Source organism: Megalobrama amblycephala, linkage group LG6 (assembly GCF_018812025.1).
Source record: "Megalobrama amblycephala isolate DHTTF-2021 linkage group LG6, ASM1881202v1, whole genome shotgun sequence".
In the NCBI taxonomy this organism is placed as follows: Eukaryota; Metazoa; Chordata; class Actinopteri; order Cypriniformes; family Xenocyprididae; genus Megalobrama; species Megalobrama amblycephala.
This window is the reverse complement of record NC_063049.1, coordinates 12,472,608-12,495,607: the sequence shown is the minus strand read 5'-3', so window position 1 is coordinate 12,495,607 and position 23,000 is coordinate 12,472,608. Positions and strand designations below refer to the sequence as shown.

Below are 23,000 nucleotides of genomic sequence, written 5' to 3'. Positions count from 1 at the left end.
AGTCTTACAAATCAATACTAAATCGCTGTTTAGCATTAAAATGTACAATACTTGCAATGTGCCCTTAGGCTGAGGAGCGTCGGATCTGCAGGTTGAGGATACATCTTGAGGTTATCATCTAAAGTTGTTGCCAGTCTGTTGGGTGATGAGCACATGGCTGGGTGTTGTAGGTCGGGGGTCTACCAGCCTTGCAGGCCGGGCCTAGAGAGGCCGGCCGCAAGGAGACCTGTTCGGTAGTCCAGAAGCAAGGAAGAAGAGAGGGAGTGGCACTGTTCGCTGGTTTTTAACCTCTGGTCAAAGTCCAACCTCTTAGGAATGATGGGGGCCAATGAAGATGTTGTATTTCCGGGTGACACACACCCCCTTGTCAGGGATTTTATGACCAAGTAAGATTAAACTGGCTGAACTTTGAAGAAGAACTATTAAAGCTTCTTGTAATACTTATGTCTTGTGCAGGTATGGACATACCGCATACACAAGCATTTAAATCTGCTCGATACGAACGCATAGACACCAAACATGGCATAATTGAAGTTACCTTGCAGGTCATAACATTTAAAAATCATAAAACATGTAAATACAATGAGTACAATACAACAATAGTAATAATGGATACCATTTCCTGGGACTATGTATGTAGAGAATAGCCTGTCTATAAATTAATGCAGTAACGTCTGTGTTCTGTGTGGAAAATGCAGGAAAGATGCAGGTTTTTGTGTGTCTCTTTTCTGCTCTCCATGTGGCATTTATTGGTGCAATAAAATTTGTAACTGAGAACTTGTCGGGGGATGGACGCCAGGCCCCAGAGTGAGCTTAAAACTATTGGTTAACTAACAAATAATTGTGTCTGATTTGTCTCAATCGTTACATAATTCCCCCCTTTTGCTCGTTGTTGTCTTATGGCAACAGTGAGCGACGTTGAAGGTGCAGAAAGATCAGACACATCACTGGCACACAAGGCTGGAGGGCTGTGATGAACCCTGGTTGTATGTGCCTCATGGAGTGGTGGTCGTTCCATGGTGGTTGATGCAGACAGTAGGCAAGCTAAGTTCTCTGAGCTGCTGCTGCAGGACTCGAGGCATCCAGTGCCTTGACAGTGTGTCATCTGTCACTCTAAAGTCAGTTAGTGGGGCAAGAGGTTTGCTGGTGGCAAGGTTCAGCTCTTTGAGCTTGCTCAGCAGGTGTCGAGGTAGCAGGTGCCATGACCGTGTCATCTGTCATTCGGACACCCGTGAAGCAGGTGATTGCAGAAAGAGGTTATGGGAGTTGTAGTGTGAAGAGTGTTTCAGACTCACCTAGGGTTGATGACAGAAGCGTTTGTAACCTCTGCTCTCAGTCCGAAGGAGTCCGAAGTTTGCTGTGTCCCTCTATTCTGTCAGGGTCCTTGTGTCTGTCCTGAGCCTCCATCTCTAGCTGGTCTATGTGGCTTTTAGCATGCATCAGCTCCTTGTGAGTCTCTGTGATCTGGAGTTGGAGGTCGTTTACCTCCTGTTTCAAACATGTGAGGTCGTGGGCCAGGAAGAAGTTGGCTTCAGCCAGATCTTTGTGATCATACCTCGGGTTGGAATAATCTGCCTTTACTTCGCTCCCATCGTTGTCCAGTTGCTTTTGGCTCTGGTGCTGCAAGTGATCAGCAGCCCTGGTTAGGAGGGTGTTCCTCACGACACTTAGCCAGTCCTTTAGTCTGCCATCTGGGCAGTTAGGCTGAGCATTCTGCAACATTTTGGCACACTTGTGGTGAGAGTAAGGGCAAGGGACTAATACAAGATCAAACAGAGTTTGGAGCTGAAGGCACAGTGTGCAGCTAGGTGTGTAAAATACAGCTAGGTTAATAAATGACTTAAGATGGTTCTTAATGTCAAATTATTTATCAGAACGTACTGATGGCTCACAATGGGCTCGACCTCTGAACGAATGGAAGAGAGAAAGGGAGAGGAGAGCTTCCCATTGGATTGTGTTCGTTAGTGGTGCTCAAAATTATGCCATAGCAATCGTTCAGATTACTTTTGTAACTGGCTCATAAAATTGAAGCAACTGTTATAAATTAACAAAATCAAGAAGGAAAGTATGTCTAGATACTTGTGGTCCTATTGGGGAAATTAAACCACACGAGGAGAAAGGAAAAATGTAAATAAATCACATAGATGAAAGAAATAATTCTAATAAAAATTAATAGCTGATGGCTATTATGATTACAAATCAATACAAAGATTTAAAGAAGTGATTAATACAGCAGAATGACCTGGTATTGGGAATAGTCAATAGCACTAGTGATTAACAGCCGCAGCATGTTCAGAACCAAACCATTTGTGTTTTGAAGTTTAGTTTAGCATGCTATTGACAAGTCTCAATAACTCCTAGAATTCTTCTTTAACTAAACAGTTTACATGTAATTAAATTTAGATTTAATTACCCTAGTAACTGCAGATTTAGCTGACCAGTGTTCAGGGAGAAATGCACCTAAGTGCAGATGAAATTAGCTGAGAAGAATTCAAGGTAAGGGAAGTGAAAGGTCAGAAAACAAGGAATGTGGTTAAAGGAATTTGGTTTAGATCACTTCCCACTGCATACATACAAGCTGTGGTTAAAGGCTTCAAGTAAATAATGCTAACTGTTACTATAGTAGTTTAGTTAGCCACCTTAGCTGGAGGGCCGCTAGGTTGCATTAGCTTAGCTCCCTAGCCTGGTTTGTTACAATATGATGTCACAAGGTGTCGAGTTAGTACTTCCTTTGACAAGTTGTTGTCATGAGAAGCAGTGCATGTCCGAGCGATTCTACAGTTCATGAAGAATGTCTGCGCATTTGAAACGAGTTATGCATCAAGTTAAAATAGAGCACTTATACTTCAATAATTCAATCTTAAATTCAGTCAGATGCAAGTAATGTTAATTTCGTCAGACGAGACGAGACGAAATATGTTCGTCAACGACCTTTTTTTCATGACTAAGACGAGACGATGACAAGACTGCACCACTGTCCAAAAACGCTGACTAAGACTAAATTAACTTGCATTATTGTTGACGAAAAAAGACGAGACGAAAATGTTTTGTTGTATAAAATAAAATCTCTCTTCATTTTCGTCTACAATCATCTCTGCTTTTTCATCAGCTGTTACGCCTTTAAAATATTCAGAACGAGTTCGCGGCTTTGCGCTGTTGCTCAAGTTAAGCCTCGTTGAAGCCTTGTTTACACTGCATGCGTGTGCGGCTCGTTACGGCTCCGGCAAGGTGTTGTTCCGTCCTCTGCGTGATGTCAACTCAAACTAAGAAATTTCAAGTTTTTCAACTTCGAATCTCTTGTCGTCAGTTTCTAGTGATGTAAAATATGAGCGGGAGTTTAAACAGGGTGATTATTTTGACTTTGTTTTGTATTTGAGCTGCGCATCTTGGAGGCGAGGCGCCGAAGCGGCGCGTCGAGCCGCTTCTGGGACACTTCTCGAACGCACCGCGGCGCGGCTGGTGTAAACACAAGCATTGACTAGAGTGGCCGTGTATCAGCTCCGGTAGCCGCGTCGCAGCCGTAACGAGCCGCACACGCGTGCAGTGTAAACGAGGCTTTACAGGTCTCATACGCCTGTGGCTGCAACACGAAACTGCTGAACACACAACACCCAAAGCGAACACGAGTGACGAGCGACGACGACATGCTAGCTTTTGAATTGTGTTGGTTAAAATAAAATACTCTTCAGAACAGGTTAATCATTTGTGAATGTGTCTCCTAAATCAGAAATTGAAAACCAGACACGTTTAACATTTGCATTCAACAAAAATCTTCCAACAAGTGTATTTTGTCAGGTAATTATGACATTTAACAATGTTTGAGATATGTGAAACACTTTTTTTTACTGAAATGTTTATCAGTAATAATCTCAGTGTTATTTTTAAAAAAAGACTACAATTTTTTGACTAAAACTAGACTAAAATTAAAAGACTTTTAGTCGACTAAAACTTGACTAAGATACCTTGAGTTTTCTTTTGACTAAAACTAGACTAAAATGATGAGACGTTTAGTCGACTAAAACTTGACTAACAAAAAAAGATATGTGAATGACTAAATATGACTAAAACTAACAAGGACATTTGGCACAAGACTAAGACTAAGACTAAATTAAAAATAGGTGACGAAATTAACACTAGATGCAAGTATGGTTTGACATTTGTAAATTTTATTCATGTAAAATTCTTTTCTCTACTTGAAACATCTTTTGACTAATTTAAAGAGTAGTTACCCAGATTTGATGCAAATCAAACTGGTCTAGGCGCGCAGAAACCTCGTCTTGTGAATAGATACTGATGTTTCTATTGTCCAATGAAACATAGTATTGATCACCCGGTGGTTATGCTTGTAGATGCAGCTAAAGTTTAGATGAATGAGTCTCTCTGACTATAATTTCTAAGGCCTTTGCTCTGTAGAAAGGATGCCGACATCTAAATCTACATTCATATAACACTGTACTGAGATTTTTCATCAGAAACAGGTTTAGCAATTCTGCAATTGGTATTTCTTCAACCAACGTAGAATAGTTACTGGTACAGCTTACATGCTGCTGAGCTGAGATTCCTTCGACAGAACAGGCTTACGCTCTAATACTGAAATTAGGTTTTCTTCGCTAAAATCAGATTAACTTTACACTGATACCATTTGACCTATTCAAATGTGGCAAGACTCTCTCTGTTACAGCAGAGGTGTCAATTCAAGCTATGGTTTTATCTGCACCTAGCAAGCCAGAACCACCGATCTACATGCGAATCGAACGTTGTGTCAAATGTCATTTCGGAGCTATACATTATTAAACACTCTTTTAGTTGGACAGGGGTTTAAGCGAGTGGCGTTAGGCCGTGCTAACTTAACCAGTTCAATCTAGTGTCATAGCTGGAGTTACCATTTCCTTTGACAAGTCATTGTCATGGAAATCAATGTACCGTGTGCTTTATGCATTATGCTAAATAGGAACCTTTATAAAAGCTATGTGGAAGGCACTGTGTTTGCTGTTCAAAGTCATTGGGGTCTTGAGAACCCCCTGCTGAGGGGCCTTGTGTATTACAGGCCTTTCTGTGTCAGGTCACATGAGTGGCATTGGGTGAGAGCAGGTGGTGCTGCCCAAAAAGGTGACTAACTGGTGTAAGAGGTAAAGGTCCTGTTGGTGTCCTCCATTCATTCCAGGTTTGTCTGAGTTGGTGGCAGTAACCTTGGGACTTTCAGATCTGCCCTGCTTGGTGTCGGGGGCAGCACTCAATCTGCATTCAGGCTTCTGGGTCTGAGAAATCCTTTATGCAGACTGGCTTCAGCTGCTGCTAGTCTGATTGGAGTTTTTCTGGCTGTTAAGTCAAAACTCATAGTGAATCTGGTGGGGTGTGATCCAGAACAGAGAGCCTGTCTTGGTGGATCACACCAGTCAGGGCCTTTGGGTCAAAGGGAATGTCTATTATGTTGGCATTGGTGCTGTGGTCTCCTAAGCTGCAGGCTCTGGCCCCTCCCCCCTTTGGGAAGGATTGGGGGAGCTCTCGCTGCTGCTGCTGCTGCAGCTGCTGTGAAGTCCATCAGGTTGCAGGTTCCATGTGTGGTCCATTTGTAGTTGTTCGGACTGTTTCAGTTCTTTTCGGACCACAATGTGTTTGTCTCTCACGCTGCTGAATTGTGGAGTCAGTGTTTGACTTTCAGTTCTGCATGCGGATGGCCTTCAAGGGCCTTAGCTTTAGTGTCTCTTTAAATTCAAACAGTTCCTTGCGTTCTTTAAATGGCAAAGTTCAACAACTGTCCAAGCTTCCTGAAGAGTGGTGACCTCCCTCAGTTACTCTACTCTGTCATGGTCCTTGCCTCTGTCCTGTGCCTTCTCACACTGAGTGGGTTGGTTCTCTGTGGAACTCAGTGATTTGCAGCGTTCGTTCAATTACCTCCTGTTGGAAGCCCGGATGAGCATGGGCTAAGGAGAGGATGAAGCTCTTTGTGGCTCAGGCCAGGTGTCCAGTGTCCGCTGGTGCTGCTCCAGTATCTCGCTGTCCCTTGTTCTGCTGTTGCAGGTCGTTGACTGCTTTAGCTGAAGGGCAACCATCACATTGTTCTGCTGGGTCTCCAGGGGGTCCTGGATGGCAGGGCTGGATGTCCGGGGCAAGGTTATAATCATTAACGAAAACGAATGAAAAAACGAAAACTAGGTGGGAAAAAACATTGTCGTTAACTGAAATAAAATAAAAACGAGGCATTACAAAAAAACGATAACTAACTAAAACTGTAATGTGTGTTTGGCAAAACTAACTAAAATAAAATAAAATTATAGATTAAATGTCCTTAGTTTTCGTCCTTATCAATGTCTTTCATAGAGCAAATATTGTTCAGCTGCATTTCCTTTCCCTGCGTCTCTCACATACGCGCGCGCGCTCACACACACAGCCCCTCCCCTCAGTGCACACCGCGTCTCCAAGAGAACGAGTGTTCGACTTTGAAAGCAAGTTCGCTAAAGGTTGGTATCTCGTGAACACCTTTACACAAACACACATTAAAAAGTGGTATAAAAATATTTTTAATTCTGAATATAACTTTGTCAGCGTGTTAATGTCGACCCGAGAAGCGATTGCTACTGCAGCACGTTAACTAGACGCAAGTTTGAGGTAAAATGCACTTGGGTTGTCGATGTCAAAACACTATATAAGCTGTAATTCAAATATTAAATAATGTTATGTCATTTGTTTACTCTTACACTGAATGTTTGCTGCTTCAATCCAAATGTGTTTGCATAGTTCACCCAAAATGAAAATTAATGTGAGAAAACAATAAAGTTTACAGAGTTTTAGTGTCACTGAAGGTAAACCTGCGTTGCCCATGGTGGTTAACGTTACCTCCCTTAACGTGCTCTTGCTGAATGGCAAGGACTGCACTATGGACTATTGTACCTTTTGTATGTTTTCTTTTCTTTTCTTTTTTTTAACTGTATTTTATTTTTTATAACGAACAAGCTGCGATGTCACATTTCCGCTGCTTTGTTGTGTGTGCGTGAGGCGATCATACAGCTGTCTTTGCAGGGGACTTGCCTCATCGTCATGGCAACGGTTCCTAGTCAGGTCAGATTACGTCAGAGTTGGTTGCCGTTTGTAACATGTTCAGTCCATAGACTGTAAAAAATATGGACGTAGTGTCCGTGACGTCACCCATAGAGTTCTGAACAGCAGTTTTGACGCAAAAATGAGGCCGCGGCCATCTTAGCTGCACGTGACCGCACGTCACTCACGGATAACTGAAAATGGGCAAAGAGGCGGGACGTAGTTGGAGCCCATGCGACTTGTTGCTGAAACCACGCCCGCCTAGCATATCTATCTTAGATACTCCCTGCGTTCCATTCGGAAGGGCTCATCCCTATGCCCTAATCCCTTCAGAGGGTTTACCCTTTCGGAGTGAGAGCTTCGAAGGGATGAAGGGTGTAGGGGTCAACAAAACTCTTCTTTTGGAACGCACTTCTGCGTCATCATAACGAGACAATCAAAGAGGAGTAGATTGTGCAAGCTGCGCCCTTTGTTTAATGTTAGTTTATTTATTTATTTATTTTAGGTTTATCGCCCCATGTAGCCTATATTGTATGTATTTTAAACATTTGAATGGACTGAAAAAGGGAGCTGTAAAGTATTTTTGTTTAAGTACAATGTCGTTTTGACCATAATAATGTACCAAATCTAAGTCTAAATATTACAGTAGTATAGAAAAATATATTTATAGTCAAAATCTAACTCCGAGCCTCCTGTACCCATTCTGTGACGTCAAACAACTTCCCTGTGCAAAGGATCATGGGGGCCCGAAGTGTCCATCAGTTGTACCCTTCGAAATCCTTCATTCCGAAGGGCCCTTTGAAGTGGCCAGTTTTGAGCACTTCGGTTTGGAACGACGCTTCAACATGGCGGCCATGATTATTTTCACTCCGAAGTGCCCTTCGGAGGGCGATATATCCTGTTTGGAACGCACCGACTATCTAAAATATTAAAGTCGGCATGAAATGGAAGTTGCGATTGTCTTTTCTTCTGTACTGTGACGTCTATCCAAGTGAAACGGCATCTGAAATGAGAGGGCGGGACTTGATTTCGTCCTTCGGAAATTGATTGGAAGTTGGCCGTTGCTAACGAAATGGAGGCAGATATGAATTACTAACTCCGAGCACTCACGTTACTGTAAGAGCTTTATTGAGGATGACGAGGACGGTTAACAGCACTAAACAGCCAGAGAGACTGACTGACTGACTGACTGATGGTGCGTGTCCGTTGGCGAGGAGCGAGCGGTTAAAAGAGCGAGTGTTTTTCGGTCCATTCCTATGGAAGTTGAGCCGCGCGTAAGTTAAGTGACGTTCAACTTCCATAAGAATTCATCTAAAAATGCTCTGGTCGCTTGCTCTGCTCCAGTGGACACGCAGCCTGACTGACTGAGCGTGTCGCAGGTTCCTTTCCATGTTTACTGTACACCCCAATGACTGGCATCAGCGGTGTTTAATGCATTAATCTCTATAAAGTGAAGCACAGCATTTACCCCATACGTCACTGCAATTTCAGATAGCTCCACCCTTGCGCCATAGCATGTGACAGGAAAAGACGATGAGTCGTTTTGAAGGGGGATGAGAGGTTAATGATTTTGATTAAAGATTATGAGGGCACATTAATTTTTAAAAAATAATGAAGTTCACGGATACATTATTGATAATAAATACTACAATATTCCATAAAAAAATAAGAATTGTTAATTTTGATTTCATGCCGACTTTAATAAAGATAACAATATCATTAGAAAGTACTAAAGGTTTATTGTCAATCTACGGTGATTTTTAAGATAACGTTATAGATGCTCTAACACCAGTAGGCTAATTAATTTGTGTGGGGTGTGCAAACAACACAAAAAAATCAACTGGGACTTCATACCTTTAATGAAATAGAGATCGCGAGATGAATCCAATCCGTTGCACTTGGGTAAAATGTCCATTTCAAAACATAAAACATCGTTTATAATGTAAAACTCTATACGTACATTACCAGATATCTGTATAACTCTCAAATGTTCTCTCAAACTAATGAGCACGTGTCCAAAGTATAATTTTTCAAAACAGTGCAGCAGTTTTAGTTATAATATCCAAGCAGTGCTGTCGGAGTTGTATATCCTCCTGGTATTGTCATTGTAGTACATCTAAGGAACAAAACTTTTAGCCAATGCCACGACGATCCAACAACGTGTGTTCCGCATGCGAGCACATGTACACAGACTGACATCTGTCTCGAGTATGCAGCAAGCCATATATTGTATAAAATAATCCAGAAAAAAGGCACAAATACGGCTGAGATGCCAAATTCAGCGGCTGGAATTAGCTGAGGTAACATGACGGCTCACAGACAGCAGTGCCAATCCACCTGTCACTCAAGTGACCACGCCCTTAATTATGCAGAACTTTAAGGCTTAATATAATTTAAACGGATGAGTTATAAAAAAATTCACCCCCCTCAGAGTTGTCATGAAGGGCAATATTAGCAGTATAGACCAAAACACAATGTGAACCAGAGTGTAAACATGTTTTTTTTCTGCTGTAAACTTGGCTGTTTTAACATGATGATCAATGAGATTCTGCTCCCTTTTGCAGCCTGTCCCTAGCGGCCAGTCGATGAATTGCAGTTTAAGTTACTTCCGTATTGGCTTCACGAGAAACTGGGGGAGGTTGCCGCTTGGTTCAGTCCGGTGAAAACCGACCCAGACCAACGCCAACAGGGGTATCACACAAACTCCAACAGACGAGTTTGTTGGCGTTTGTCGGTGCTGTGTGAATTGGCCTTTACACTGAATGTTTGCTGCTTCAATCCAGACGAGTAGGCTATTGTAAATTTAGTATAGGGTGTGAAAATTGTACAGCTGTGGTATTTGTATAGGGTGTGAATTCTGTATAGAAGATGTGTAGATTTTTGGTAGATTTTTTGGCAATTTTGTGAAGGTGTCACACACACTAAAAAAATTGAAAAGCTGTATTTAAAGGTTTTTTTTTTTTTTTTTTATTTGTCATGTTCTTTTCTCAGATTGAGCTCCCTGACAATCTGACAGAAATGACTTGTTGTGGCTTAAAAATGGGTTGAAAAGCAGTGGTGGACAGTAACTAAGTATTTTTACTTCGTTACAGTACTTAAGTACATTTTTCAAGTATCTGTACTTTACTTGAGTATTTTTAATTTTTAGCAACTTTTACTTTTACTTCACTACATTCCAAAGCATAAGATCATACTTTTTACTCCACTACATTTCATAAAACATGTCGTTACTCATTATTTTAAATGGAAGAAATCGTCACATGCTCAGAGACGTTTCGTGCACGAACTGATTCTTTTCAGTCATCCTGTTAAATCGGTTCACAAATCACATCAACAATTCATTCGCGAATTGGACTGATTGTATTGCAGCTGTTCTCGAGTAAACAACTTACTCAATGATCCGTTCAGAGCGACTCTCCAGTGAATGAATTTACAAATCTGAAAATTAGCCAAGAACTGGGGGATCCTCTGAGTGCGTGCGCGACTGATGGTGAAAAGTAAGTTAGCCTACTAATGTTGAATTTTAGGATTAATTATTGTAACTGAAAATCATATTTAGGTCACAACTGTCAGTTGTTTTTGAGCTAAATCTGCTGTAAAGGGCGATCTGTTTAAGCCCACTGACACGTCCACATCAATGTGTCTACAGATCGTGATCTCGATTCAAACAGATCAAATCACATTTTAAAACTAACTTGGTGCTTCAAATAACGGTTGTATCAATTACATCGTTACGGCACTAGGAGGCGACAAGTGACTGTTAAAATGTATTTGACATTGAATGATTCATTCAAAAGATTTGTTCAAAAACATTGTTTAATCCACTAATGAAACAAGTGAAGTAGTTATGAGCGAGCCATTGAATCATTCATTCAAACCCGTTTTTTAAATAATTAAATTAAATTAAATAGTCTGCAGCAATTAATATTTTGTCCTCTAGTAAATAATTATAGGCTATTTTGTTTAGCTGTATATTCAGAATCGTGGGAGAAGCATGATTTCTATTTGAAACAAACAAACAAGATTAAAAAAGAAACAAAAAGAAACCTTTATTCTCATTTTATCCAGAATCGTGCAACTCTAACACAAATAAAAATAACACATGCACATTCATCTTCCCCGCTGCTGCAATTTTTTTAAATGTTATGTATTTAGCCATATGTATCTTTGACAATTCATAATCATTCATAATTATTTTGAGCAATAGGATTATATAATATAATATTAAATTAAATTATATAAGTGGCCTATATAAAATTACAAAATAAACATTCATCAATTACTTTTTTACTTAAGTACATTAAAAATCAAGTACTTTTGTACTTTCACTCAAGTTAAATTGAAAAGGAGCACTAAATACTTTCACTTGAGTAATATTTTATTATACATATCTGTACTTTTACTCAAGTACTTGATTTGTGTGTTCATGTATGTCTTCTTTAGTCTGTTGGCTCTTTAGGTTTTTTACTGGCACACGTGACTTACACATTTTGCACTTACTGCGGAGTGTTCAGACTGTTTACATATTTGTGCCCATATGTACATTTTATGTACTGCTTTTATTTTTGAATGAATATTTTCTAAAATTATATGATGTTTTTGTTGAGTTATTATTACACAATACTTTTTCTGACCTTTTTGAATCTTGCCCCTGACAAATAACCCAAATTACAAAAAAAGACTAAAACTAACACTAAAACTAATAAAAACTAAACTAAAACTAAGCATTTTCAAAAAATAAAAACTAAACTAGCAAAAACTAGTAATAACCTATAACTCATTATGCCTCATTAAGGAAACAACAGTTTCTAGAACTACTGTAATCCTATAAAAAGAGGGTAGATGGTGATGGTAAAATAACGAAAACAAAATAGGGTAAAAACAGAAGATCCTTTTAGCTCTAGGGAACCTAAAGGGAAGGCGAATACTCAAGTTGTTTTAATTAAATGCTACGTTTAATTAAAACCAACTTGGCCGAATGGAGATATTCAGGCTTAAGTAAAAGAAGAATGAAATAAAATGACACATAGAGGAGGAATAAAGTCGAAATAAAAATGAACTTAGAATTTCCTTATAGATTTAGGAATCTAAAAGGAAAGGTAAATAGACAAAATTGATTTAATTAAATTTTCAAATTCAACTAAATTCAACTTGGCTGCATAGGGATAGTCAGGTGAATGAAGTATTAGAATGAAGTGGAAATAAAATAGAGGAATAGGGAGAAAAAAAACACACACACACACATATATATATATATATAAGGAGTAAACTTGGAGTTATAGGAGATTGGAAACTGAACAAATTGATTTAATTAAATTTTAAATTTAAATTTAATTTAAATTCAACTTGACTGGATAGAGATACTCAGACTTAACACAGTGAGTGACACGACACACACACACACACACACACACACACACACACACACACACACACACACACACACACACACATGGTTTAAACCAGAGATGGGCGCCTTTGAGGCGTGCCTTGTGAAGCTTCGGACGCCTGTGAATCATTTGTCTTGAATCAGTGATTCGGAGCGTGTGTCAAGCTGCTAGTCATGTGATTTCAGTAAACGAGGCTTCATGATGCGTCATAGCGGTTTCAAAGTGATTTGAAATGTCTATGGTTCATCTCTAAGTCCCATGAACCCATGTCTATACCTGATTTGTATATGAAATGTGTTTAACACATTTAAATGACGCATTTGACAACGAGAAGAGACGTATTGTCATGTTTGTCTGGTATAGTCCAGTTTTCATTAACAAGCTCTACAGTTTACTGAAATATCATGTCTTAACAGAAACCTCATGTTTAAGGATATTAGATGATTCATTGATCACTTTTAATTGATTACAACTTAATAATAACCATTTTGTGAATGGTTTATTAAAGATGTCTCGTATTCGCTATTCGTATGTCTCTAGTATTCACTACGCTTACTGTTCTGACCCGCAAAGGGGCGCTTTGAGCGGTTCGAACAGTGAATCGTTTGTGACGCAATTGATTTGTTTGATTCGGAGCTTCACAACGCATTGTGTTCCCATCAGCAGTTCAAATCAAAATCCCTCCTAAAAGGAATCCCAAAGTCTATAAAGTCTTCGGCTTGAATGCTTCACACTCGTATGTGTCTAGGTGCTAGCCGGGTGCTAGCAGCTTTTAGTCGAGCTAAAGGGTTTTAAATTGTAGGGTATACGTGTAGGATTTCCCTTGAGCTAGGCTACACGTGGTTTGTTGTTTGCACAACAGTCTGTGATGTGGGTGCTGTTATCAGACTTTCAGAGGTGTCTGCTCTCCACGCTCTGTTGTCATGCATTGCCAGGAGACCAATGCCAGCCTGCAACACGATCAGAATAGAGCAGAATTCTAACCGTGCTGCAAGTCCGCATTGAGAACTCCAGTGTGGTCCCGCATAACTCACAAATCACAATAACACATCACCTCACAGACAGTGGTGATTGCTAGTTAGCTAAGCTAGAATTTACACCACAAATTCATTGTGTGTGTTTCATATGTGCGGTCCAGGGGTGAGTTTCCCGAAAGCATCATTAGCCAACTATGGTCGTAAGTCCCATTGAACTCTATTGGTAACGACGGAACTTGCGACCATAGTTCGCTTTGGGAAACGCACCCCAGAGCATTAATATGAATACAGTGACGTAACGAATAGTAAAAAGGCCTTTAATTGGTGAATGGGGAGTCTCGCCCAGAACACCATTACAAACTCTGTAGTGAGATTTCTTCGTCACACAGGTACATTTTTGCTGCTTAATCTGGAATTCCATCATCAGAAAAAGGCTTATGCACTTACCGCTGAAAGTGGGGATTTCTTCGCCCAAGATCAGGGAAGTTTATTTGTTCGTGCTGCTAATCTGCGATTCCGTCATCAGAAAAGTCTTACGCTCGTTTAGCAACTGAAATTATGATTTCTTCGATAATTTCACGTTAGCTTCTTCGTACAATTTAAATATGCATTATAGCATCGAGGAACGTCCTGCCGTTCAAGGGAATGTGCATTCAAGCCCCAGTTTTGCTGATTTTATCCGAAATTTGTATGTGCATGTATAAGATGTCAATAAAGATTATCAAAACACATGATTGCTTACTGGTCCATCTGCAAACAATTGCTTAAAATGATGCCTTTCGTTCTCCACCAGAATATGTAGCGAATTAACTCAAAGGGGAAATATTAATAATTATTAATAACTCAATATGATTTATTAATTATGATTAATCATGAATATGTAAATCTGCTAATCAGATTTACTGGATATAGCTACATTAATTTTAATATTACAATCAATTAACCTGTTGTCCAGGCAACACTTAGTGTTGATTGTTTAACAATTCTAAGAAATGTTCATTTCCAAGTTATGAAAAATAACATTCTTATCGCACCAGCAATATGACACAGCACTAGTATGAACACAGAGTGGCAGATGGCAACAATTTTGGCACACAAGCATGACAGTTTCATCCAGCTTTATGCGGTGTACAAAGTTTTTAGCACATCCAAACTCAGTTGACTGAGCAACAGTGCACTGAAAGACTGGTACAGGAGATGCAGGCACAGGAAGGGCATTAGGAGGCAGGACCTGACTGTTGTCAATCCTCACATGCAGTGCAGCCATTAGGTCCTTCCCCATGAGTTGTCCTTTTGTCCACAATGAAGAACGTAGCAGGAACTAAGTGGTCATTGTAGGGAAACGATCTTTGACAAACATCCAACCACCAGAATTTGGGCTTTTGAATATGTCACAAGTCAGGCTGTGGGTTGCGACAGCACAATGTTACTGAAATGGCATGCATTAAGTACTGTAGGACAGGACAGATACAGAAACCCAGTGTCAACCATCAAATCCACCACACAAGTCTGAGACAGAAGTAGATAGTCACTTTGCTTGGAATATTTAGATCATACTGTAAGTATTACATGTACAGTACAATAACTTTTGGGAATTCAATTTCACAGACATTGTGCATATTTACAAGTGCCGATCAGCACAGTTTAGCGTAATGTCCAATCTTTTTACACTTCCTGTATGTTGCAGTTGCAGCTGGGTAGTTTGCAGCGTTAGCTAAGTGTGCCTCCAATCCACAGCGAAAATATAACTTCCTCTTCCCCACCTGAATTAAGAAGTAAATGTGATGGTTTCCCTGTTGTTCTGCATTTTACTGTGCTGCACTGCTTGTACAGGGGCGGTAACTTGGCAGGAATTTAAAATGGATTTAGCCTGATCGGCAGCAGATTCAATCTGGCTTGCTATATTAACAGCTCTGTCAGTGTGAGATCAGTTTCTAGTAAAAGACTCAAACGTATTCTACACTGCTACTTTTACACTGTTGCTGCAGGTTATTTTTTGAGACAAACAACCTGCCAAATCATTCCCATGGATTAATAAACCGTACCCACAAATTTTCAATCTGTGCACGATTTGTAAACCGTACCTTCAGTTTTTAAATCTGTAGCCACAAATAAACAATCCATGCTCACTCTTTCACAATCCGTTCCCAAAGTTTTGTAAACTGTACTCACAAATTTGTGTCCCTCATTTTAGAAATCTGTTGTCTACCGACACAAGATAGACCTACCACTTTTTCTATGTAATGTGTTACATTTTGTTCACTTTTTTTGTACACTGTCACTCAGTGACTTTTTACATTTATATTTAGACTACAGATTTAGTAGTTAGTAGTAGTTTAATAGTTGTAAGCACATTTGTTTTATGATCTGTCCTGACAGTGATTATTTTTTATTTCGCAAATTATTAAATGAGATTAGTTAGGCCGCTGTTTCTTTGCATTTATTTTGGATTTGTAAGTACTGGGCATGCAGTTCACATGGGTAGGGTACTTTGTACGGTGTGGATGACCATATTCGTCCACCACCGAAGACCATTTTTGAACGAGTGAAACCCAATTATTATTATTATTATTAATAATATTATTATTTTAATACATTACTATGTAAACATACTGCAAAAGCAGTCAATGTAACCGATTGAGCCATAGTCGAATCAGTCAGCACAGATTTCTAAAATGACAGATGGCCACAAATCTGTGAGTACAGTTCGCAAAATTGTGGGAATGGATTGTGAAAGCATGGATTTAATTTGGCACGGTTTGAAAAACCGAAGGTACGGTTTACAAATCGGAGTGCACATATTGGAAATTTGTGGGTACGGTTTATTAATCTGTGGGTACGATTTAATAAACTGTGGGAATAATTTAAGAATCTGTGACTACGATTCATAAACTGAGGGGACGACTTGCAAAACTGTGGTCTTGTTTTTTTCTCCTACATGTGACTTCCTGGGCTCTGTAGTAAGTGCCTACCCTACTTTTAAACAGCAAGTTTAAAGGGATAGTTCACCCAAAAATTAAAATTTGATGTTTATCTGCTTACCCCCAGCGCATCCAAGATGTAGGTAACTTTGTTTCTTCAGTAGAACACAAATGATGATTTTTAACTCCAAAAAAAATCTTTGAAAATGAATAATTCCACGATTTATAAAAACATGAATTTAAAGGTGAAATATGTAGTTTCTGAGACACTAGTGCAGGGCCGGATTTATGCGTATTATAGGCATGCTCAGTTACGATGAGGAGAATTATTATAATTTCTTGGACCTGCTTGAACCTGGACATGAGGTCATGGCAGACGAGGGTTCAGCATCAATGATACGCTCTCCAGTGTTGGTGCTGGACGGATCATTCACAGGCCATCGCACGCCTCAGAGTTCTGCTGGAAAGGGTCATTTGAAGGGTCGAGGAAAACCACATTTGGGATTGTGTTGTGCCACTCACATTAATCAAATCTGGCATGATTGCTATTGTATGGTTAATTATTAGGGACCAATGTTTCTTGAGCAGTCAATGTATTTGGACTACAGTACCGGTCAAAAGTCTGGAAACATTATATTTTTAATGGTTTTGAAAGAAGTCTCTTATGCTCATCCATCCTGCATTTATTTGCTCAAAAATACAATGAATACAATTTAAAATAATGGTTTTCTATTTTAATATATTTTCAAATATAATTTATTTCTGTGATGCAAATCTGAATTTTCATCAGCCATTACTCCAGTCTTCAGTGTCACATGATCCTTCAGAAATCATACTGTATAATAGCAAGTACAATATACTTAATGTTATAATATGAATAAATGTGTGTATAATGTATAAAATGCAATGTAATATCTGTTACAAAAAAAAATCTAAAACAAAATATAATTATGCATTCACCATGGTATGTACAATAGCCATCCTAGGAGTATACGACTTTCTTCTTTCAGACGAATACAATCAGAGTTGCAGTACTCCACACAGCTCCGGGGGGTCAATAAAGGCCTTCTGAAGGGAAGCGTTGCGTTTGTGGAAGAAAATACCCATATTTAACACATTATAAAGTAAAATAACTAGCTTCCACCAGACCTCTTCCGTATTCAACTTATAAACAAAGTGTAACTGATGCGCTTTTATCATAAGTTGAATACGGAAGGCATAGGACGTAACGTAAGCATTTTGAACTGCGAGAGGCACTGCACTTTTTTCCGACATCGAATACGGAAGGCGGTCTGGTGGAAGCTAGATAGTTTATTGTCACATTGAATTAAGTTCAGTTTGCAAGCATACCGAGTTTAGGACCTATCAGCCATCTAGAGTTTCATGACAGAACTTTGTGTTTTTAGGTAACTATTCCTATAAGCTTCAAGATTGACCTAAATCTTTCTAATACAAGAATAGTGGATAGTGCACCAAATTATTATTATTATTGTCTATTTATAGTCTCATTTAGTATAGGGTTGTGTTTTAGACAGGCTCTACAATGCACTGAAGTTTGCAACCATGTAGCATTTATGCAACTAAAAACATTTATTCAAAGGGGTCATATAGAGATTTTATATACATATATACATAAACAGTCATAAACAGACTGGGTCATACATAAGGAACTATATAAATAAAGATGACTCGTCTTGACGTTTAAAAACAAAGCAAGTGCGTCTGTGATGACTTGATGATTCTCTCCAGTCTTGTCGTCTCTCAAGTTCTTCTCAGACGTGGACAGGCTCTGAGTCTCTGGTGCGGCGGCTCTGAGTTCCTGTCAGGTTGGGGTTGGACTTCAGGCTTCAGTCGAGTCTCGAGTTCAAGCCCTCCACCGAGGACAGCAAGTCTGTTATTTCCTATCCAATACAAAGATTAAATGAACAAGGCAACTCATGAATGATTTTAGAGCTGATTTACAACAGAACTGAATTCTGTTTGCATCACTGACTCTGTTATTTTCCTGTTTATTAATGTGAAGAACATTACAATGAAGACAAATTTGAAAATCTCACTAGAAACAATCCAGAATTGAAGGCAAATGATAATAATCTACTCTGTCTGTTACACTTCCTCACACCTGTAATCACTGATCCAGAGAATCTCCTGAACTTCTCCAATCTACATAATTTCTAATCCATTTGTGTTGTAACATCTGCTCTAACGTCGGCCGTTTAGTTGGATCCCGGGTTAGGCACTGGCCAATCAGATCTCTGCATTCTGTGTACATTTTAATAAGGAGAGAGCTGGTTAGTCATGACCATGTGACTTGGCATCTATGAAAACAGCACCTGAAACATGATTAAGGTAATGTAAAATGTTCCATACTTCACCTTTAACTGTGCAGAGCTTTTTGCTTTATGTGTGTGTTTAATGTTCTCAATATTATTCACTCACCTTTGGATAAGCTGGAGTTCTGAAATGTGACTTTGGCTCGTGTGATTTCCACTCTGTCCTGAAAAGGAGAACATGCGTTCACCATCTCATACAGCAACACTCCTAGAGACCAGACATTCGCTGGGACGGCGTGGAATCGAGAGTCTGTCAAGGCTTCAGGTGGGCAGTAATCCAGCACTCCTGTAAGAAAGACATTTGGACATTGTTGAGCTTTTTTTAAAGCATCAAGTAATCAGTAAGTTCACTACATTCACTCCCAAAACGCTCACCACGGTATATGTCCCTCTCGTAGCCATCGCTGCTAAACAGCTGACCGCAGCCAAAGTCTATCAGCTTCAGCTCTAACGTGTTTTTCTTCAACAGGAAGTTCTGCGCATGGACGTCATTATGAAAAACACCGTGCTCAATGCAGTGTTGTACTGCCAGCACAGCCAGTGGCATGATGACCCGTGCTGTTGTTTCGTCCAGTTGAGGATGGCGAATGATGAAGTCCAGCAAGCTCTCGCAGGGTTCAGGGAACTCCATGACCAGAGTGAATTTTCGAGGATGTTCAAACCACTCGTATAGTTGTATGATGTAGGGGCTGATGGGTTCTCGCCTCATCATCAGCAGCAGCGCCACTTCTGTAACGAGAGGTTTGGGATGCCCAGGCTAGAGAAAAGTAGTAGACAGAAGGTTAGCTGGGTAAAAATCTGAAGAAAACGTATCATTTTTAAATGTCCTTTTCTTTGATCTTTTCAGATGTGTTCAACAGAGTCTTTTTGGTCATTTGGTGTTTCTGGGCTTATTTGTCTGTTACATTTACACCTAATGCTTCCTACAGGTGAATTAACTACAGTAATCTGCACTTAAACAAAGGTTTTGGCCAACTTACAATATCAAGGTAACGATTGTTGTCAGTCTTGCGAATCCACTTGATGGCAACCTGAAAGAAAAAAAATCAATAACAGTATATTCAAGCATCAGACCTTGATCCAAGTATTAAACCATCTATTAAATGTTTTAAATATGTTTTGATGCATGCAAGAGCGTTTGTACGTTTGTACGTTTGTACAGTTCGGTAAGATTTACCTTTTTGGCGCCAAATTTGCGTGTTCCCTCGAACACCCTGCCAAATCCTCCAGATCCAATCATCTCTCCCGCGTTATAGAGAGACTCAAAGGGCTCTGAAAACAAACAGAAAAATATGAGCTTGATAGATCCTTTATTTCATTTTAAAAGTATCAGTGCTGGTTGTGTCGAGAAAATAATATTAATATGGGAAATTAACATTAATATTCCCTGAAAACAAACCTTAAGATATTTTTAGTGGAAAACAAGACGACATAACATGAAGAAGTAACGCCTGGCGATTTACCGTTATTTGTCTTGACGGCGGAGTGATCTGGAGCAGGTGACGGTTCAGGATCAGGCTCTGACTCCAGATCTGCTGGAAGGACAAAAGGCTCCACAACATCCACAGCACTACTGTGGAAACAGCAACCGAAAGGACTCTTCATAGCCTTACACAGCCTCCGGAAGAAAGAACCAAATCCTTTCCTCTTCCGACATTTTGTAGGTTTTTCTGAAATGAAGAAAAACAATTGAAAACGACTATTAGAAACATGTCTGACCTCAAATTAAACAATGATATAATGACATACCTTACATTTTACTGTTAAATTCTTATATCTGTAATGTTACAAATCAAAAGTAGTTCAGTTTTGCTGAGCAACAGTAAATGTGACCGAACATTAACGTGTTAAAAACTTGAAGCAGTCTTATGCATGAAATAGCAGAATCTTTATCTGTACACTTTACACCGCCAGGCCTTATTTCAGTCTAACCTGTTGAGCTCTTGTTCACAGGTGAAGCCTCCTCCATGGCACCCTGAGCAGTTCGGCCATTTGAAGTCTCTGGCGGCCCGACAGGAACTTGACCCGGCAGCGGAGGGCACATCCACTCCTCGAGGCTGTCGGACCTGGACAAACGCCGGTTGCCCTGTTGGTTTGGGCGATCTGATCCATCACCACTCCACCTCCATATGACGCTGTACGAGCCTCTGCTGCTGAGGCTCAACAACTCTCTGCATGACCGCCTCTCTACATTGTCCTCAGAGAGGGACAGACATGATGCAGACATGACGTCCAGTGAAGAATCTGTCTGAGTGGATCTGGAGTGGCCGGAGGCTGGAATATTTCAAACATCAAAAGCTGTTTTTTAAGAATATCAATGATCAATGTCAGTGGTCAATACAATGTTTTTTTTCAACTTTCAAAGATAAATAATTTATTAACTGAACCATAACTCCTTTAATAAAAGCCTATTCTGACCTCTGTGAGAGCTTTTATCAAGTCTTTTAAATGGAGTGGACGGACGTCCATCATCTGGGCTCTGCTGGCTGCTGCTCTGCCGCTTCCTCCTCCACTGATCCTGACCTGTGGACACAAAAACAGAAAACTCTGACGGCAGAGGTGTTAAATATCCAGATATCTCCTGGCTCAGTGTCTGGGTCAGGTCTGGCAGCGGATCCTGATTCCGGTCATCAGAACCGGGTCTCCAAACCTCCTGACCAGCCGTCTGAGAGGAAGCAGCTCTCCTGGATCTGGAGCGGCCTGAGGCTGGAATATTTCAGACACCACATAGTTAGTCATGTTTTATTAATAATCAATAATCAACATCAGTGTCTTGGTACTATAGTTACTCAAATTGAAGAGTTTACTTCACATGCAAGGAATCAAATACTTGTGATTACTTAGCTGGGAAAATTGGGGGATCAAATGGGTTCCCTCGCACAAGTTTCTTCACATTAATTTAGTAACTGTACAACATCATACCATAACACACCATGAACAAATGATAAACTAAAGCACTCACCTCCTCTTTCACCCCCGTGAGACATTGACATCCTCTTCAAAACTGCAATAAAAACAATAACTTACTAAATACAACACAAATAAAAAAGAATAAAATTCAACTCTCCTCAGAAATAATCCTCAAAAAAAAAAAAAAAAAAAAAAAAAAAAAGAAAAGAAAAAAAAAAAGCTAAAAAAAAAGAAATAACTGAAACTCCAAACTCCTTCTAAAATTAAAAGAACAATAAAATAAAAGTGTCCTCAGAAATAATATGAATTCTTTGGAAATAAATAAAACTGTGTAACAGAAATCTCCTCCGCTCTCCTTCTAGAATAAAAGTCTCCTCTCAGCAATCCTCCGAACAGCTTCAATCTCAAGAAATGCAAAAGTCTCTGAATTCACTTCGCCTCTCAATCATCAACAGATGCGATCTGGTTCCAGTGTGTTTATATGAGACAGAATTCATAACACGCGTCGCTATAGCAACTAACATTTGAATCGCTCATATGCACGCACACCTGAAGTCACGTTTGTGAGCAGAGCGCGTGAGCGCACATCGAATCTAAACAATAATCAATTTATTGAATACTTTTAATAACTTAATTTTGACGTTTTATTTAATACATATGAGATTTATTCTTTCTAAATTATTCGTATTATAATCCGTGGAATTATTCGTGTCCAAATCCGTCATTATCATAATTGAATAATAAAAGACACTTATAGTCTAATGGATCCCAGAGTCGTTGCTTTTATCCAAAAAGGCACAAGGGAGGATAAATCGGACATCATCATATTATAAACTCCAGATGAATTAAATTTGCCCTTTTCCGTATATAACCATCAAGGCCAATCAGCTTTCAGTATCACTATTGCGTCATCAAAGCGGTTAGTAGCAATCGATGTGAGGTTCAGGTATTGACGTCTGTTTTAAAATAATCAGGTTGTGCCAGAGTTTATACTGGATTCACGTGCTCTCGGAATTATCGTAAATACGAGTTTCTTAGGTAACAATTGCACATGAGCGCCCTCCCATTTAGAAACTTGAATGCAATGAGCTCATAATCACTTCAGAAGTGGGAATGATCAAATTTCCATAGCACGTGAAGGCAGCATAAATCTTATTGTTTACACATTGGACGCCTTGTAGATGTTGTTGGCCTATGTTAATATTGCAGTTTGGAAGCTTTCATTGTGATTGTCAGTTTTATAAACTTAAACCAATAACCCAGGATTTCCCAGGAAAAAATCAGGTTTTCATCTGGAGAAGGTTCATTACATTAAAAGAGCAGAGATGACCAAGTAATTTAATGACCAAGTAATGGAGGTCTACAAACCATTGATTTTGATTTAAAAAAGGCCTACCCTGAAAATTAAGTGGTTAAAATCTTTTCTAAACA

The 23,000-nt window shown here is 39.5% G+C and overlaps 1 protein-coding gene across 3 annotated transcripts; it reads right to left on the bottom strand.

Annotated features, from left to right (window-relative positions):
- Positions 1-17,880: 17,880 nt before the first annotated feature.
- LOC125269897 (aurora kinase A-like) lies at positions 17,881-22,323 on the bottom strand. Of its 3 annotated transcripts, XM_048192949.1 has the most exons (10): positions 21,622-22,313; positions 21,078-21,365; positions 20,592-20,933; positions 20,123-20,329; positions 19,837-19,931; positions 19,640-19,690; positions 19,035-19,416; positions 18,766-18,945; positions 18,449-18,588; positions 17,881-18,227 (listed from the first exon to the last, which is right to left on the bottom strand). In XM_048192949.1, exons 1-9 carry the CDS (start codon positions 21,650-21,652, stop codon positions 18,455-18,457), a joined length of 1,710 nt encoding a protein of 569 aa, XP_048048906.1. In that variant the 5' UTR covers positions 21,653-22,313; the 3' UTR covers positions 17,881-18,227; positions 18,449-18,454. The 3 variants fall into 3 exon arrangements, with proteins under 3 accessions (XP_048048906.1, XP_048048905.1, XP_048048907.1); XM_048192948.1 differs by lacking the exon at positions 18,449-18,588 and having other exon boundaries at positions 21,622-22,323; XM_048192950.1 differs by lacking the exon at positions 17,881-18,227 and having other exon boundaries at positions 18,448-18,588; positions 21,622-22,322.
- Positions 22,324-23,000: the final 677 nt, after the last annotated feature.